We start from the raw sequence: 18,441 nt of genomic DNA, 5'->3' as shown, positions 1-18,441 counted from the left end.
CCTGAGACCTTCAGAGTTCCCTGTGAAATAGAACCATTCTACAGAGCAACGATTAGAAAACAACTCAATTACTGCAGAGCTTTATTTAATTAGGTTTCATTTGTTAATAAGTCATCAGCTGAAAACAAAGGATCCGGGTGGTGGGAAGCGGTGATGTGTTGGGAGTTGGCTGCTCGGGCTGTTCTGCTGCAGGACTCACCTCTTTCCCTTTGAATTGTTGGATGATGAAGTAACTGTTTCAATGGTGGTGAGAGATGGAACCTTGACACCTTTTTGTTTCAGCATCTGGTGGAACTCCATCCGCTCGTTAATTATTTTCTGAAAGGCAGAGATGTGCAAAGGGATAGAAAAGCATTAGAAGGACAGCAGTGCTGTGCAGGGCTTTCAATTCCAGAGAGCTGCATACCTGCATTGCCTCCAGCACCTCCTCATCAGTGAGCTCTGCCTGGGGAGCTTTGATGCCTGCTGTACTGAAGGTAGCCTGAATTATTTTGCTTCGAAATCTCTCAAACTTTTGATAGAACAAGAAAGAAATGGACGTGTTAAGCTTTCATGTGTGATTCTTTGGCATTCAGGTGGACTTGAATGGGTTGGAACATCTCTTAACAGGGAGGTGGAAGTCTGAAGTGAAGGAGGACATATTTACTTTGCTGGTGACACGCTCGAGTGCCACTCGAGTTTGCAGCTCTGTGTGCTGCATTGCTTCAGCTTTGCTCTGCATCTCCTCTTGAGCACTTTGCTGCTTCTGGATGTGGTACTGATTGGTCAGAGCTTCTGCCTGCAGCTGCCACGCTGTGCTCTGTAAAGCATTGATCAGCTCCAGCTGCTCATTCAGTTTGAATTCTTGCTCTTTAACAACCTGAGGAGACACATAAATCCAGCCATTACAGCGAGGAAGAGAGTGAGCAGACTTAGCCACATCTTCCCAGTATCTGATTTCAGATGGTTCTTGCATTTCTTGAGCAATCTACAGACTTAAACTTGTCTGTTCTGGCTGATGATAGACCTTCCCATAAAGGCACATGGGCTTGAGCCAGATTCACCTGTCGGAGACTGAAGTTCTCCTTCTCCATTGCTGCCATCATTTCTTCATGTTTCCATTCTTCTCTCAGGCTGCCAAACTGAAGGGATAAGATTTTACACGTCAATTTGGCAGCTCAGAGATGGACCTCCTGTCTCATTAGCAAGAACTGTTTCAGAAGGATTGAATCCCCCACTTCCAGCTCTCTCTGCAGTGGCCACCCTGTGCTCGTGGCATTACCTTGTCAGACATGGCTTGGAGCTGATTATCTCGCCCTCTGATCTCCTTTTGGAGCTTTTCATTTTCAGATTTGGCACTCCGAAGCTGGGATGCTTGGATCTCCAGTTGTCTTTGCAAGGAACACATGGCACCTGTAAGCAAACCGAACCCATGCAAAAGACATCACGAGCTCTTTTTCAGGTAAGCAAAAGCAGAGCTGCTGCTCTGCTCACCCATGTATAGGCTGTGGGTGAAGTTAATGTACAGGCACAAGTTAATTGAAGCATTTCACACTGCTTTGCTGTAATAGATATTAAACTTAAATACCCCATAGGCACCCCCTGCTACCTGTAGCCATGTTGTAGTCATCTTCTGCTCTTTGTAGCTCTGCACAGAGTTCTTTATGGGCTTCCTGGATCGCAGTGAGCTGAGCCAGCAGGGCCTCATTCTCTGCTTCTGCCTGCTCTGCAGTGGCTTCGGGGGAGCTCTCTTCATTGAGAACATCAGCGCCTTCTTCACTTGAGCTCCCTTGTTTTGTGTGCTGTAAAGACAGAGATAAGGCTTTAGTAGAGCCTAAGTCCTTACATGGAGAGTGTTTCAGATCTGGGGTCTGCATTTACAGTAAGGGGCAGCTTCAATGTATGGAACTAAACCCATTACCATCCCTGTGTCAGCGCCGTCCTTGAGCAACTCGAGCTGTTTCTTCAGGCTCTGCACTTCCCTCAGCAGGTTGTTAATCACCACGTCCTTCTGGGCACACTCTGCCTTGTACTTGGTCAGACGGTCGATCTCTTCCACCAGCGTTTTCAGACACGCATCCTAAGGAGTAAAGAGGCACCGATTGTGTTGGAGGGGATGAAAGGGATGGATGGGGAACCACGGAGGGGATTAAGGGTGTCAGCCCTATCCCTTATGCACACAGGGCTTGTTATGAGCATGCAATGTGTGCTATAGTCCCTGCTCCAACCTTCTTGGCTCTGATACTCTGTATGGCCACAATGGAGCAGCACAGTGCTCTGCTTAGGGCAGGAGTGACCATCAGACATGGGGCCAAGCAATGCAGCGTGTTTCCTCACCTTCTCCTCAATGGTCCTGATGTACCACGGCCGTTCATTCCCGTCTTGTTCCCCGTGGCCGGGCCGCAGTTCTGCCATACAGAGAAGTGATACGGGACGCCCCCCACCCAACCCCAGACCCCCCCTCCGACCCCTCCTGCCTCACCGGGCGGGTCCGGCGATGTCGCCCTATGGCAGATCCCGGCACACAGCGGGGCGGGGATGCTCAGCTCATCGTGCCGCGGTTCGGGCATTAACACGGACCCGAACGGACCGAACCGAGCACGGGAACCCATCGGCAGCGTTGGGTTGTTAAGCAACGGCGTCTCAGTTCCGGATAACACTACCGGGTTCGGGAGGTGGCTTCCGGGCGCCATGTTGTACCTCAGTGAGGAGCTGCAATGGCACAAATCCCTGCTTTAATGTCTGTTTTTATCCCTTTGAGAGCTTTATATGCGGGTTGGGGCTGAGCTGGGGGCTTGTTTGATTCTCAAACTGCGTGTTAAACCTTAACGAAGCGCTGTAATGCCTCAATACGCCGCTATGGGGCGCAACACCCCGGCTGATATCATGGGAGCTCTATTCTCCACACGAGCTGCTTTTTAAGGCCTTAAAATCAGCTCACCCTCAATAATATCACACCCCCGTTTCCTTTATAAACAAGACCGGAGTCAGCAGGTGCTGTAATTCAGACGTGCTTTTATTGTGTTACAAAAAAAAAAAAAAAAAAGAAAAAAAAACCCAAAAAACTGGTTATAAACACGTTTTGCAAAGGTAACGCTCCAAAAAGGGCTGTTGGTAACATGGTTGGCCCATGTCACTTAATACTGTTGAAGAAGCCTTGGTTAACGGTGTATCTGAACCTTTAAAGCACCTCTGGGTGTGTGTGCTCAGCTGCAGGTGGAGCTGGGGATGCTCAGCTTCTCTGCAGCCAAGATAGAAATCAGGCCTGGAACCAATGGCCACAAGCAGCAAAACAAGCAGGAAGGACTTTGTGTGCTCTGAGATGGGATCAAACCCATCCCCAGCTCATGTCAGCTGCCTCCAACCCTCACTGTGATACAGGGAGGACCCACACACAGCTCCAACTCCATGGGAGCCTCCACACGTTTCCCCTCTGCATTAATGTGATATAATTGACAGGAGGGAAATAATCTGAACTTTGAGCAGGTGAGTCCTGAGACACGACTTCCTGCATGTTTACACGCTAGAACATAACATTCATTGCTTGGTGCTGCTGTCTCAGTATCAATTTTTATAGCTTACATGAAAATAAATCCTTTTTTATCTCCTTGCAGCACAATGACTACACTGTATGTATGTATGTACATCGCGTTGGTGATATGCACAAACATTGAAGGACGTGAACACATCTGGAACTGATGAGGTCGGCTTCTGCTCTACAAGGAACTGAAAGGAACACGTCTCCTGGCAGTCCATCAGGAAAGCAGACTCGCTTTGTGTCAATCAATGGCAGATACTCGTATGGGAATGGAGCAGATAAGGGCTAAATCATTTTCTCACCACCATCAGGACCTGCTGGTTTTCAACACCACCAAGAACACAGAACAGAGGTAAGAAGGTAGGGCTCGCTAACAGAAAACGTGCTATTTTACGCCGCATCTGTTTGATGCAAGGCTCGTCCAGCACAACACAAAACAAGATGAACCAGCAGGTGACTCCTCTGCTGTGTGCAGGCAGGATCCGTGCTGCATTCCAGCAGCTCTCACCCTGTCCTTCCATCAATCCTCTGACAAAACCACTGCGATTCCCTCTCTGTTAGTACCTGGCAGATGGATGGGGGCCGTATTTCTCACGCAGCCAACAGTCCAAATCTGCCCAGCAATATTACGCTTCTCCAGGCGCTCAAGGCTGAAAGTCTTCACCCATTTATCACGTGAGGTTTGGTTCCCCCAGCCCGTCCCTTGGACTCCCTTTGTGTCCGGTCTCCTACCATCACATCGTGGAGACCCTCAGTTGATCTCTCCCTCCGTGAACTCTTCTTTTATGGACTGTTTGCGGGATTTGCAGTCTGGGAGGTCAAAGCCAAAGTCTGCCCACTCGTCCGCCGCGCCGCGGTTGGGGATGGTGATGGTGTGACGCACTCGGAAGTGCACGGCCTCCATCACGCGCTGCCGCTGCAGCTCCCCTGAGCTGCCAATGGAGATGGTGGAGGCGTTGCTGCTGGAGCGGATGAGCTGCTGGGCCCCGTAGTCGTGGCTCTGCTTGAGTTCCTGAAGGCCCCTCCAGATGATCATCCGGTACTGCTCGGGGATCTTCAGTGCTCCGAGATCCTGGAAGAACAGTGCTGCTGAGGTGCATCATGTGAGGGGAACGCAGGGACGGAGCCTGGCCCCCAGCTCACGACTCAGAGGGGACGTGGGCACAGGATTGAGCGGCACATCCTGCCCCCAGTCCCCACACAGTCACAGATCAGCCCACGGGTGCTTCCACAAGGGGCAGCTTCTCAGTTATTTGACTATGACTCGTGGTCAAGCCTGACCAGTCATTCAAACACCATTTTGAAGGTCAGCCAAAAATGCATCCTGTTATTTGGGGGCGGGGGGACAGTGACTTAAATTCACCGTATCACATCAAACTACTGAGAATGGGAGGGTTCCCACTGGATACGGGTTGATGTGCAGCAGGTTGTCTGCTCACAGGGTGAGGAGCACAGCCCAGCTGGCTTGCACAGGGCAGGGGGGCTCCAGGCAGCCCCCATGGGTGGGCTTGGGGGAGTGGGCTGCGTTCCCTAAGCCCCACTGACAGGGGCTGGTTGGGGCTCCTCCCTGTTGGAGGCAGTTGGTGTGGGCAGCAGCAGGCTGTTGTGGTTGCAGTGCTAACTGAGAGCTGGATCATCTCAGCAATGAGGGGGCTGAGCCAGAACAAATACCCTTGTGGTGGAGAGCTGCCAGAGAGCCATGTTAATGCCAAACACAGAGACTCGTGAATGTTAACTAGAGAAGATAGCGAGTGTGCAATTAGTAATTACACATATCAACTCGGACAGACAGCTCAGCAACCTGATCCAAAGTTCTGGCCATACCAAACATTTCTTTTGACAGCTTGCAGATAATAATGCAGTTAGTTCAGAAAATGGTCCAAAATCAGGCTAAGATTGTGCAACTGGCCCCAGCTACCAATGAAAAATCATTGTGTCTTCAGCAGCTGCGTTGCCTGTTTTACTGCAGCTGCCAGGTAGAAGATTACTACAAACTACCTGGGGGGAAAAAAACAACACAGAATCAGGGCAGCAGCTTTTTTTTCCTGTCCAAAATAGTGGCTCCAGAACTTACAAGGCTAATTATGGCTCCAAGGGTTTAAGCTTTTTCTACTCCTTACTCTGATGGATGTGGGGGGGGGGGTCCCTGCGTAGGTGCTGCTCTCAGTTTTGCAGCCTTGGTATTGTCAGCACGAGGTTATGCTTTAAGCAAGAACTGCAATCAGCAGCTCCTGTCCTGGCAGCAGAGAGCTGACATGGAGAGTGAGAGCAGGAGTATTAAACTGTTTTCATTCCAGCTCTTTCCTAACTTGTGCTGTTTCACTTGCTAAGTACGCTGTCTGGTTTCCCTTTTGGGTTAAATACCTGCTTGAGTTCTGGTTGGGGGGTTGCTCTTTCTGGGATATCTGAAAAGAGCTAAACAAGTGTGCTGAGTTATTGTTTCTCTCTGTTAGTTCATCAGATCTCATGTCTGACAGTCTGGAGGAAATAAAGAGGCTTTTGTGGTTGCTACCAAAAACTGAACCACCATTCAACGTGAAGGACTAGAAATGATGCATAAATGGAAGACATAAACCATGGGGAGTTTATATTCTGCAACAGGTTGGTGCACAGTTTTTTTTTCCTTTCTTTTCAAACAGTTTTGTCCTTGCTTTTAAGATCAACAGCTGATAGAAACAAGTGGTAAGAACAAATCTTCCCAAAGCATTTACCTCCATGGATAGGTTCTGCAGGTGGTAAATATTCTGTAACCCTTGTGAGGTGAAATAGTCGATGCAGTTTGGACACCCCAATCCTGTTAAAAAACTGCAGAAAAAGTTTGGAAAATAAAGTGGCATTAACTTCTCATGAATATAAGCTGTGCTGTCAACCAACACTGTGTTTCAGCTCATTGAAAAGGCAGAAAGGAGACAGCAATGAGCTCCTGCTGCCTCCAGACCTGGCAACGCTTCCAAACACTTGTGATGTAGATGGGATGTGGGCAAATGAGCAGAGGAGGGAACTTGCTCTGGCTGTTGCAATCTTAAGTGTGACCTAAACTTCCATTAATGGCAGACTGAAGAATGGAGCTATGTTCATTCTGAATATTACAGTCTTGGGGTTTTATTTTCCTCTTCACATCTTCAGAGGTTTCTGCTGAATTACCTACACTGAGTAACTGGAGGGATCCTGAGCTACCTGAGGAGGAAAAGGGCCTGTGCCTTAGTTTGGACAGCAAAGTCAGTCTCTGCAACTTACAGACTAATTACAAGGGTGTTCTGTGCATAGTACTGCTATGCAGCTCTGCTAACTGAATATACAGGTGCTCTGACCTTGGTTGAAACATCTGTGTTCTCCTTAAAGACAAGCAGTAAAAAGCATCTGTGGACATGTTGGTATATTCCTCATGGAAATGAACCGTGTGGACCAACTTCCAGACATCATCACTAAGGAAGGCAAAGGTGGAAGTTCACAAAGCTGTGTGCCAGTTTGACATGCAGGAAAAGATTCTTGGCTGGGAGGACTTAATTTTTTAATGAAGCAAGGACAGATTACACAGAGGTCAATGAGGGTGAGAGGTGTTTCTAACTGATAGGTAGCTGGGCTTTAAGACGAGAAGAATGGTCTACATGATTTCATGAGCAGTGATTTCTCAATTGGGACCAGTGGCCAGTTGAGCAGTTGCTAGACAGATCTGAAGGTTAGAGTGAGGGACAACAGCAAGAAACATCAGAGGACAACACAAAAAGGGCATCTGCTGCCCTCCCCTACCTGACTAGGCTGGGATCGGGGTTGTAGGGTGGAGGAGGGGTGCAGTGAGATCCTGAGACCATGGACTGGGATGAGTGGCCCCCGTTCATTTCTCCATTGGGTTGCATGGGGTGGCTGTTCAGCATTCCAGGTCCTAGGCAGCAACCATGTCAACACGACAGACAGATCAGTTAGACAGAACCACGACACAACAACCCTTGTCCCTCAGTGGGGGCCCTGCTGTGCAGAGAGGGCCCCCTTAAGCAGGGACCACCAGTTGTGTGCTCTGCTGCAGTGGGAACCTTACCCATCGGCCCCAGGCTTGGTGCTGAGCTGGAGCTGTGCTGTGCTGGCTGCCCAACCAGCTGGTTTACAGAGGGCAGCTTGTTGATTCCTCCTCCATGGACTTTATTCATCGGTGAGAGGACAGGGCCGTAGGAGGAAGGGGTCTGTAGTTGGTTTCTGCTCAAAAGAGAAGGCAGGCGATGAGAATCCAGCAGGAGGACGTGGAGCCAGCTGGCCACCCCTGACCTCCTTGTCTGCCTGTTCAATCCAGAAGGCTGGATTGCACTGAGAGCAGCCCAAGACAAACTGTACCGGTGCAGAATTGGCTGGGCTAAATTTACGTCAGGCAACAGACACGTGTCTGTGGAGTTCTCGAATGGAGAACTCACTGCAGGGCAGCCCCTCTAGGAAGGTTCATATCCAGTGCTGTAGCTTAGGCTTCCTACAGCGCTGTAAAAACTAGCAGTTGCAGCAGTGCTGTTTGCAGAGCTGCAGTGCACACTCAAGGGCACAGGGATGGCACTTACTGCCTCTGCAGGAGCTGCTGCTGTTGCTGCCGGTAGGAGTCAACCAGCTGCTGCGGGACCAGCTCCACCAGCTCCAGGCTCTCCTTTATCTTCATCAGGATCTCGAAGTTCTCCCTGCCTCGCACCTGGTGAAGGGAACAAGCCCAGCTCTCACCACAGCCCCTTTTTTCTACCTGCAGCCACACAAACCCCATCCATCCTGAGGCCACATCCCCAAGAGTTTCCCTTGCCACGCTTGCAGCCACGATGGGCAGCTGCTTAGCAGTGTGGCTCAGTGACACTTACAGGCACATAATACATCTCCTCCTCCCCGTGCCTCCGTTTCTTAACGCCAGGCCCCAGTGCTGGGATCGCCTGAGGGCTCTGTTTGAATGCTGGAAGGGAAAGAGGGCGAAAAATGTTAGCAGAAAATGAAAGTCAAAGCTGGCAGTGGGAACAGCTGTGTCCTCTGGGCACGCAGGAGCAGTGTGCTTTGCAAGCCTTTACTGCAAAGAGGGAAATAGCCACCTCTAGGAGAATGAGCTTGTCATATCCCAAGTGTGAGCTGTCACTCAGGAATTATGGCTCTAGGAATTTTGTGTGTGTTTTTTTTAAGAAAATCTCATTTTTTTTCCTCTCATTTCCATTCTCCTGTGCCTTGCTGTCCTTGGGAGAGCAGGACACGTCTGTACACACCTTGGTTCCCTGCAGTATTTTAGCTCACATCGTGCAGAACGCTTGCTGCTTAACTGTATTATGTCCTTCATGATGTTCCTTCAAATACAATAACAACAAATACACCTGGACTGAAAGGCCCCATGCTAATGTCATTGCACTCAGGGGCAAAAAGAGAGTAGGTCCTACTTCTGAGATTCAGAGAAGCTCAAGGCATTATGCCCTGCTGTGGGTTTAATCCTGAGCTTCTGGAGCACAGAGACTTTGGTTGCAATGGGGAAGATGCTGAGGCAGAAGGATCCGCATTTGAGGAGTAATGCAGGGTAGGAGCTCGGGACTGTGACAGAGCAGTGCTCTGAGGCACCCTCCCAATCCTGGAAAGCAGACTCACTGCGTTTGTTGGCGTTGCCATTTTTAGCTGCGTTCTCATTCAGGGCTTGTTGCTCTCGGTAATGGTCTTCATCAGCTTTCCGGTCTCTGCCAGGACAGGCACAGATCCGTCCCTCAAACGATCGCCTTCCTAGGACTTGGCCACTGGGAGGAGAGAGGAAATGGTGAATTTGTTTCTGCCAGGGACGTTCACCTGTGCCCAGCACAGCATGTTATGGCCTGGCTCAGATCCCAGCGTGTGGGGAGCCCCTCTGCAAACAGCCTGAGCAGGAGCAGTGTCCTGCCCTCTTCCTAGCCAGCACAAAGAAGCCTTTCCTCTAAAGCAAGAATGGTGCTCCAGCAGCCACTTACTCTCTTGTCTCCAGGGTGATGATTATGAGGATGGGTCTCCTGTTCATTCCTCCCACACAGCTGCTGTTGCACATGAAGTTGTACAGGATAGTGGTGAACTCAGTCCCCACCTGCCCAGGAGAAGGGAGCAGACACTGAGCAAAGAGTGAGGGCATCCCTTTGTGCAGGGCTGTGCCATGAGTGCCTTTGTAGGTCAAGAAGGAGCACTGGGATAGGAAAGAGTGGTGACATGTGGCCCTGCAGTGATGGGGACAGTCCTAGGTGGGGGAAGGGGATGCTGTGGGATCTCTGAGGGGAAGCTCAGGCTTTCTGTACCCCACCACTCAGGAATGGGGTGCTCAGAGCAGACAGACAAGGGCTTGGATGTGCTAGTGCCACCAGACTCCCACCCCAGACACAAATCTTCCTCCAACAAAGCAGATGTCACCATGTGGGTTCACCCTTCAACACTGGGACCAGTGGGTTCACCCTTCAACACTGGGACAAGAGCTGGTTCTGCTCCCCACCACCCCCCATAGCAGCTGGGTACCTGTGGGGGCTCATAGGGCACCATCACACTCTGCCGTCCTGTCACAGGGTCATCCACGTACTGGGAGAGGTTGTTGCCTTCCACCCTGATGAGGTGGCTGGCTGGGGCTGACTGGCCTGTAAGTGAAGTGCTTGTGGTCAGGACCTGGAGCTTCATCCTGCACAGGGCAGCAGCTCCTGTCCCACCAGCTCTTCCCACCCACACTGGGGCTGCACCTTGTAGGGGTGACAACAGCACTCACCATCATTAAAGTCACGCCCCAGCTCATGGTTGGGGCAGCGTTTCACCACCTCCGTCACGTGCTCGGCCTTCTTGTAGACAGGCATGGCCCGGATGATGGTGCCTGGTGGCGGCGGGCTGGACACCTTGATCTGGATGGGACATGTCTTGGCAATCTGACAGTAAAGCTTCTTCAGCAGCGGGGAGTACTGGAACAGAAGATAGACCTGTGTTAGCACGACTCACAAGCAGCAAATAGAACCATGGACAAGCAGCTCAGCATGCACCGTGGGCAGCAAGGAGCCCTGGCTGCCTGCAGCCCTGTGCCTGAGGGATGCTGTGTGCACGTGGAGGGCTGAGCACTGTGGCTCTTGCACAGGCGCCTGCTTTCCCGCAGCTCCTCTGATCCACCCACCTCCTGCCTCCTGAATGCTCCCAGCGAGATGCCAACATGGCAGCAAAGCAGCATATTAAAATAATGACTCGTTATAAAACCAATTGCTGCCTATTGTACTGTAACCGCTCCGGGGGTGCTGTGCCAGCGCAGGATTCCCCATGTGCTGGTTGTGCTGATGCACATGCCCTTGTGAAGCTGCACAAGAGAGCTGCCTTGCAAACTATTGCACATGCATGTAGGGGACACTGTGTGTTGTTCTGCAGTAACTTCTTACCCCAAGGCTCAGCACTTGTTTCTCCCTAGCAATGCTTAAGTGGGACCAGGTTCATCAGCACAACAGCATCCACAGCCTGTCCCTCCTCTTCTACTCACTGCTGTCCAGCGCACATGTATGAGGAGATGCAGTTCCCTTCCACCTTGCCATGTTGTTTTCTATCTAACAAAGACTTTGTTTGCTATACACGAGCCCACCCTGCTGCACGGAGCTCAGCTAGTCCCTGCATGCAGGGCGTGTTTCTGCTCAAAGTATTTTATCTCATTCCCGCAATGCAAACTTTATGCCAAAAAAATACCACCGTGCTGAATGTTTGTGAGGATGTTAATGCTTGTCCTAAGCCACCAAAATACAGGTGTGCAATGACCGCCAAGGCTACGCTTCTAATGCCATGCACTGAGAAAGCATCTCTGCTTTCCCTCATGCAGCAAGCAAACAACTTGAGTGCAAGACTGCTAATAGAATGTTAGGGTATGTGGGGCATGTCATGGTGTCACCTTCTAGCTGGTCCTTTATGTATGATAGGGGTGCAGTGTTTTTCTAGCAATGGAAGGAGAGAACAGCACTTGGACGGCAAAGCTTGAGGCCACGTAACCTGCTTGCATGGGTGCAATGGGGACTTAATGCTCTTGTTTTGGGGAGACAATGTGGCAAAACAAGGGTTATGCGGAGGGGGCTCTTCCTTGCCAGGTGTTAAAATACTGACAACTCCTGTCAAAGGATCCTTTCATGTAGACATTCCCGGGCAGCCCTCAACACGCCTGGGAAATAAAACTGCTCTGGAAGAGTAGAGGTGCATTACGGCAAGCTCTTTGGTAACAAATTCTCTCATTATACCATGTTATGACATGGATAAATCTCTGTTAAATAGCACAGCGATTGCCCCGCAGGGAGAAATGCTGCTGCTCAACACAGGCATGCCTCTGCTGATAACCTTATCGTGTCTTAACAGCTCCAGCGTTGCCTTCAAAGATCCTTCAACAATAACAAACTATTCTTTTAAGGAACTCCACACTGATAATTCTGGGCAAGAAGGATCAGGGCTGCGTCCCGTGAGATTGTGCCCACGGTGCTGGATCAGCAGCACTCGGCTTCCTGCATGCTCTGCTGTAGTCACTGCCAGAGCAAAGCTCTCCTGGTCTTGTAAGCCCTGCTTGTTCACGGCCACTTTGGGAGTGACCATTACATCTCAGTGTGCTTTCAGAATGAAACTGGCCATCCATCCATCCCATTCCTGTTTGTGTAGCTCTTGCAAGCTGGTGGCAGCTGTGGCTCCGGCTGGTTTGGGAGCACGCTGCAGGAGTGCCTGGCTGATGGCCAGTGGAGCTGTCCCTGGTATATGGGATGCGAGCATCCCTGGGTGCATGAACACATTCCCCAGCATCTCTGGTGCTGGTGATGCAGCACTGTAAGATCTCAATCCCAGCATTTCTTTCACACCTACACTAAAGTTTGAATCTGTTGTATCTCCAGGCTTCTCCTTCCTTTGATTCCTGTTCTGTGTTTAGGCTGTTAGTACAGCCCTTCACAAGGGCATTATTCTTAAAGTCATCTCTGTAGAAGAAAGCTGGACAGCTCGTTACTGTATGTTTGCAGAGCACAACAGGTTCATTTCATGGTTGGACTCGATGATTTTTAAGGTCTTTTCCAACCTGAGCAATTCTATGATTGTGTTGCTGTGGCTTGTGGATGATTGTACAGCACAAACAGCAGCAGTATAACTGAGCAACCAACCCCAAGCTTATATAAACTTGCAGAACACATTCTTGTTCTGTTGCTTTCTCACTCTTACAGTCACATGGCTTTCAATGTAAGCACATCCCTATTTGCTGCAGTGAAAATTCAATGGCACCCCTTTTGCTGCTGCTGCTTCTCTGCTCCTATAATGTCTCGTAGCACGAGTCCAGAGCAGTAGGACTGAAAGCAAAATCCAAATTCTCCTTTCTAAGCATTATCTTACTATTGCAGCCACTGTGTCCAAGGAGGTGTTTTGTGCATTACAAGGTTCAAGTGACCTAATACCCCACAGAAGAAATTCATGGAGACCAATACAGCTGCAGCTGTGAAACAGCACTGAAGTTAAGCTTAAGACGGCTGTCATTCACCTTGTGCACACATAGAAGATCTGCTCTGGAATAAGCCCCTGCCCTCATCAGCCCTGCAGCTACTGTGCAGGAAGTGAGACACAGGAGAGGTGGGCTTTCCTCACGTATGCTGAGATCCTTGCTCAAAAAACAACCTGAATCTTCTGCACAGAGACCTACCAGCAAAGTCCATCTGCCCCCACTCCTGCCTGGGCAACAGGACCGCTAGGAGGATGTGTCCCAACAGATTTGGAGCTGATAAAATCTTATTTATCTTCAACTGTTGACACCGAAGCGTCTAGACTTGCCTGCTTCAGGAGGGCTGCAGCCAAGTCCTTCTTTCTCTCTTGAAGGAAATGATTTGCTCAACAATTACTTTTTCCACAAATCCTCCCCCCTTCTCCCTACCAGCCTTCTCCTCCTCCTCCTTTACATTCCACTCTCCTCATTAGCTTTACTCAAGACGTGTCCAGGACTGCAGTCAATGGATCCCAATAAAGCCACTAGCCTGGCAAGGGAGAGAGAAGAAAAGTGCTGCCTCCGGCTGCTAATTTCCTTGCACTCCCCAGCAAGCAGCTGCGGAGCTGCATCCTGGGACAGGTTTGGACAGATCACAGCGGAGAGGTGATAATAATGTGTCTGTCATCTTACTCAGACATGTAGCATCTTGCAAACCGCAAATACCGTTAACCGGCTCGGACGAATCTGTTACGACAGATCCTGGAAGACATGCCGACTACAGAACTTACTTTTTCTTTCTAATTTCTTTCTTTTTTTTTTTTTTTTTTATTTAATAACCACTTTTTAATCACCAGCCTGTACAACTTCTCACTGAGTTGGAAATTCCTCTTAACGTTCTCTTTGCTGCTCGCTTACTACGAGCTGAGGTTTGAATGTGCATCACTTGTGCTGAACAGGAAGGCATCCACCTGTGCACAATGGAATGGCTGCAAGGAGATGCACCAGCACCCATGTCCACCCCTACAGTGACCAGGACCTGCCTGGGACATGGGCAGAGCCTCAGCAAGAGTCTCTGCTCACCACATCACAGGGACTTAGCAGATATCCTCAGTCCCATACTCACAAATGCTGGACCACCAGTGATGTCTTAGGGCTGCCAGGTGGGTATGGTGCAGGAAGGGACCTCTACTCATGCCACAAAGAGCTGAACCAAACTCCTGCCATTGCTTCCCCACAGCAGACTGGCTTCCTGGCATGTCTCATCTCACCTTCTTGCTGGTGAGGCAGTTGCCAGCAAGTCATTCCCTTGACCTGTGCATACCATAAACGTTCAAGATAGTGGAGCTGATAGTGGGTCGTGTTGGAACATCACACACCAAATTCCTTCGCCTTTTTTTCTTAATTCCATTGTGTCTGGAGCTCCTGGAGCCTCATCCACACCCTGCAAAAGCTCATGGAAAGCCTCCAGTAGGCTGGCTTCAATGGGCTTTGGAGCAGGCTGGTGCTGAGGTTGCTTTCCTATTTCTGGCATGCCAAAATACCCATGCTCTTTTGCCCAGCTATTCAGATCAAAACAAGGGTGTTTATGGCTCAGATGCAGAGCACACTGAGCCATGTTCATCTGCTCATTTTCAGGCCACTGCTGTTGGACAGATACCTCTGTAAAACATAGTAAGCTGCCAGGGAGATTGAAGTATTTTCTGCAGATGATCCTGAAGATATTCCCCTCCTCTTTACAACTGTCTCTCTATTTCAACATACTTCAGGTACCAAGGAGAACTTACCTCCAGTAACCCAAATTATTTCCATCCTTCCCTTTCAGCTGCCATCCAAGTAACCATTTTGGCTCCCCCCGTCTCCCAGCACCAAAGCTCCAGCATTTATGGAGCAGCCAGACTTGGGTCTATTTAAACCCCAATGTAAACCGGTTTAATTTGAGTCATCGCTTGATTACACCTGCTGTGGCAGGAGACTCTCACCTTGGCTTTGACCCTCTCTAGCCACGGAGACCTTCCATCACTGGCTGTGCACCAAAGCAGCAAGCACGATGCTGTGCATGAGCTGGTAAGAGATTTCCTCATTGGGATGAGACCCCAGCTGCCTCCCAGGGCTGGATGGAGAAGCAGACAGCTGCCCCTTTCCAGCCAGGCCACAGGGGGCCAAAGACCCCATTAACACTTCTGCTGGCTTTGGTGCACACCAGAGTGTTTTGGAGAGGAGGGAGCGCTGATCCACCTCAAACCCAACCTGAGAAAAATACTAATTATCTATCAGTTACCAGCTGGCCAGCGTGGTGAGGGGCTGCCTGCAAGAAAACAGCCCAGATCTGCTCGCGGCTCTTGCATGTATGGGCAGCTCCAGGGAACTGTGAGTCCTGATAGCTTCCAACAAACAGGCAGGCTGCTGGCGTGCCCTGTCTTGCATGGCTGCGGCTCCCGTCTTCCACTCAGCCCCATCAGCACAGCCTGCTGGAGGGGGGCTTTGAGCATGCAGGGAAAACCTTATTTTCAGCATCTGTTCATTGCTCTCTGTTAATAAGAAGGCCATTAAAAATGAAAACGAAGGCTTTATACAGAAAAGACTAACACAGCAACCTTGGTTCAGAGTCAGTTATGATTAGATTTTCTACACCGCTGGTCTAAGACCCTCACCTACTTGTCCTGGATTGAGCCAATGGTATCTGCTTGAAGAACAGCTTATCTTTAAAAAGATACGTAGGCTCTTAATTTAAATACTTCAGGAGTTGGAGAATCCACCACATTCCTTGGGAAATTGTTCCTATGGTTAATTATCCTCATTGTTTAAAAAAAATTTTACACTGTGTTTCTAGTCTGAATTTGCCTGGCTTCATCTTCCAAGCACTGGATCTCATTATGTCTTTTTCTATTAGATTAAAGAGCTGTCTGCTATCAGAAACCATCTCCTATGCAGGTACTTGCCGACTGTGATCAAGCCACCCTTACTCTTCTCTAGGAGACCTTTAATGCCATACATTTCTTTGGTATCTCTCTTCAAGGCATCTGCTCCAAATCTTTCATCTTCTTTGGATCTCCCTCCCAACCCTCTTCTATTTTGTCAACAGCCTTTTTGAAGTGTGGACACGAGAGCTGCACACACACCACGGGCAGTGGTCTGGGCAGTGCTGTGTATGAAGGCAGCCCAGCTCCCCCCAGCCACGGTGACACCATTCTGCTGAGCACTCATGTCCTCATGGATCCTCAACCATGAGCCCAACGCCCGCAGGAGTCTCCTGTCCTAAATAGGGCAGTCTCATTCACTTGGTTAATGTCTCATCTAGTGTTATTAAAAGATTGTTTATCATCGTTTGCTTGAGCTGCAAACCTAATCAACGTTAATGTATGTATTTCCAAACCCATGGGTAACCACATGGTAGGATTACCTGGAACCGTGCAATATGGAATGTGAATTCCTGCTACAGTTTGTTTTCCAGCTGACTTATCCATTGCTGTAAATGGTGCTATACTGAGAATGGATAACACTGAGTTTAACAGAGAACATCTTTCAGAGGCAAAAGCCTTCAAAAATCAGTCTATTAGGGTACGTGCTATCTATATATAAAAAACAACCTATGTCAAATCACTTGACAAGACTGTATTATTTGTTTGGCATTCCCTGTGCAGCGACTGACAGTTCTTCATTGGCTGGTGTCTTGGTGATTCAGCCCAACACTGGGAGGCTGACGGAGCTGCTGATCCACCAAAGCCTTGCATTCACAGAGGAGGGCTCCCCACAGCTCTGAAACGATGGAGGACAAAGCCATGCAGGGGAATTCATGGTCAGGGCTGGTAACTTGCTTAGTGTACATTATTTGGTGCAGTAAATCTTAAAACACACAAAAGCTACCGATGAAATAGGAAGCGTATTTTACAGTTGTTTCTTTTCAACCATAGGAATAAACCATGCATGTACATGAAGATCATTAATTGAGCTTTGCTCAGCAAAGACTGGACCATTACTGAACCATCAGATGCCACTGTCCTCCACTGCCCATAACTTTTAGCTTTCTTTGACAAGAGCCTGTATTTCCTAACAGCTTTCCCATTATTATTTGTATGCTTCTGAATTTGTGTTCTCAATTCATGCAGAGAACCGTGCTGCATATGTACATCATTATTTATACGTTGACTGATGGACGGTATATAATATATGAATTAATTCCATCCAAAACAGCCTAATTTTAATGCAGACTTTGCACTGAGGGGGAGGTAGGAAGCAGCCTTGTCTTCCAGCTGCTGCACGGATGCGACAGAAGTGGGAGCAAATCCGTCACTTTAGATGTCCTTTGATGGTGACTGTTTCAAACCAACCATTGCCCATTCTCTCCAGGGTGCAAGGTGCTGTTGACCTGCTCCTGTTCTCTGTGAGGCTCAGCAGTGGTGCAGTGAAGTCTGGTCTGGTGATCTGAAATGCCAGCTCCCGGTGCTGGATGATGACATGCATTCTTTGCAGTATGGGAGGCTGCCACAGCATGTGGATCAAGGGTATCATGAGTCTGACCCCCTCCCCAAGGTGCAGTGCTATAAGGGTTTGTACAGGACTGATGTGACATGGCTGCTCCAATATCCAAAGGAGATCTTAATGCAACAGCTTGAGAATCAAAGCATCTCTCCTTCAGAAACAGCCTCAGAAGTGACTGGACACTTGTGGCCTGGATGCAGTCAGCAGCAGGACAGGGCATCCCCACCAAGGACAGCTGCAGCTCACAAGTGATGCCAGCACCGGGTGCTTACCACATGGGATGGGCTCCGGGGGCTTCCTGCTGCTCCCTCCTTTGCTGTTCTGGGGACAATCAGCCACCTCTGTGGCTTTTTTTGATTTACTCCATGCAGCTGCAACACGCAGCTGGGATAAAGGAAGGGTCTTTCCTTACTGCTAATTAAAGGTGAGCACAGAATGTGTTTTTAATAGGTGCTCTCCATATTAAACGTGCACGAACATATCCCGTTTTCAGTGCTGCCCAAGGGTATCCTGCAGCACCCAGCCTGCCCCTGCCCCACAGATGTGCCCACCTCATCACATAGCTGTCTCCCAGGGACAGCAGCAAGCGAGCATCTGACACTTCCCTCTATAACAGGACATCTGGGACAAGAAACACCACGCTGCTCTGCAGCCCCAGCCACTAATTCATCTCAATGAAGTGAAAGCAATTATGCACATCAGCTTCCAAAAACAAAAGTCATTCTCACCCCTTGGGCTGATACATTACTCCTGGACAGCTCTGCTTGTATCGTGATAATGTCAAATGACAGCGGCAGAGGAAACCCTGCTGCTCCCTCTTTGTGTCACTTGGCTCATCGCAGCCTTTCTGCTCTGCAAACATTTTCTCCAAGGGAAAGAAAAGCCACAAGCATATCTGGAAAGAGCTCTTGGGGCCATTCAAATGACAGTGAGGAGGACTGGAGGTGACCACCGAGCAGCAGGGAAAACTCCACAGCAGGTTGTTAGTTAAAAATACAGTGGCACATCCAGGAGCCAGCATGTGAATTCAGGACTATTCCCCATA

The 18,441-nt window shown here is 49.4% G+C and overlaps 2 protein-coding genes across 9 annotated transcripts in view; both read right to left on the bottom strand.

Moving 5' to 3' along the window:
• Window positions 1-64: 64 nt before the first annotated feature.
• On the bottom strand, window positions 65-3,019 carry CCDC27 (coiled-coil domain containing 27). 2 transcript variants are annotated; one of them, XM_015882569.3, is made up of 9 exons: window positions 2,462-3,019; window positions 2,317-2,387; window positions 1,901-2,059; window positions 1,589-1,781; window positions 1,262-1,392; window positions 1,044-1,121; window positions 647-859; window positions 407-511; window positions 65-318 (listed from the first exon to the last, which is right to left on the bottom strand). In XM_015882569.3, exons 1-9 carry the CDS (start codon window positions 2,670-2,672, stop codon window positions 196-198), a joined length of 1,284 nt encoding a protein of 427 aa, XP_015738055.2. In that variant the 5' UTR covers window positions 2,673-3,019; the 3' UTR covers window positions 65-195. The 2 variants fall into 2 exon arrangements, with proteins under 2 accessions (XP_015738055.2, XP_015738056.2); XM_015882570.3 differs by having other exon boundaries at window positions 2,317-2,360.
• Window positions 2,975-18,441, bottom strand: part of TP73 (tumor protein p73) — a 28,524-nt gene continuing 13,057 nt past the window's right edge. For 4 of the 7 annotated variants that reach the window (XM_015882547.3, XM_032448788.2, XM_015882545.3 and 1 more), the window contains 10 exons: window positions 10,224-10,410; window positions 9,983-10,098; window positions 9,454-9,563; window positions 9,104-9,246; window positions 8,344-8,432; window positions 8,059-8,183; window positions 7,554-7,708; window positions 7,268-7,400; window positions 6,229-6,322; window positions 2,975-4,589 (listed from right to left, as the gene is read on the bottom strand). In XM_015882547.3, the coding sequence (XP_015738033.1) occupies window positions 4,269-4,589; window positions 6,229-6,322; window positions 7,268-7,400; window positions 7,554-7,708; window positions 8,059-8,183; window positions 8,344-8,432; window positions 9,104-9,246; window positions 9,454-9,563; window positions 9,983-10,098; window positions 10,224-10,410 (1,473 nt within the window). In that variant the 3' untranslated portion in view covers window positions 2,975-4,268. The remainder of the gene's footprint in view (window positions 4,590-6,228; window positions 6,323-7,267; window positions 7,401-7,553; window positions 7,709-8,058; window positions 8,184-8,343; window positions 8,433-9,103; window positions 9,247-9,453; window positions 9,564-9,982; window positions 10,099-10,223; window positions 10,411-18,441) is intronic. The other 3 variants (XM_085509184.1, XM_015882549.3, XM_085509185.1) reach the window with 1 other exon arrangement.

Source organism: Coturnix japonica, chromosome 9 (assembly GCF_054131305.1).
Source record: "Coturnix japonica strain WE chromosome 9, WE-NBRP24, whole genome shotgun sequence".
Taxonomy (NCBI): domain Eukaryota; kingdom Metazoa; phylum Chordata; class Aves; order Galliformes; family Phasianidae; genus Coturnix; species Coturnix japonica.
Note: the sequence above shows the minus strand (reverse complement) of the source record. Positions and strands in the feature narration are given on the sequence as shown.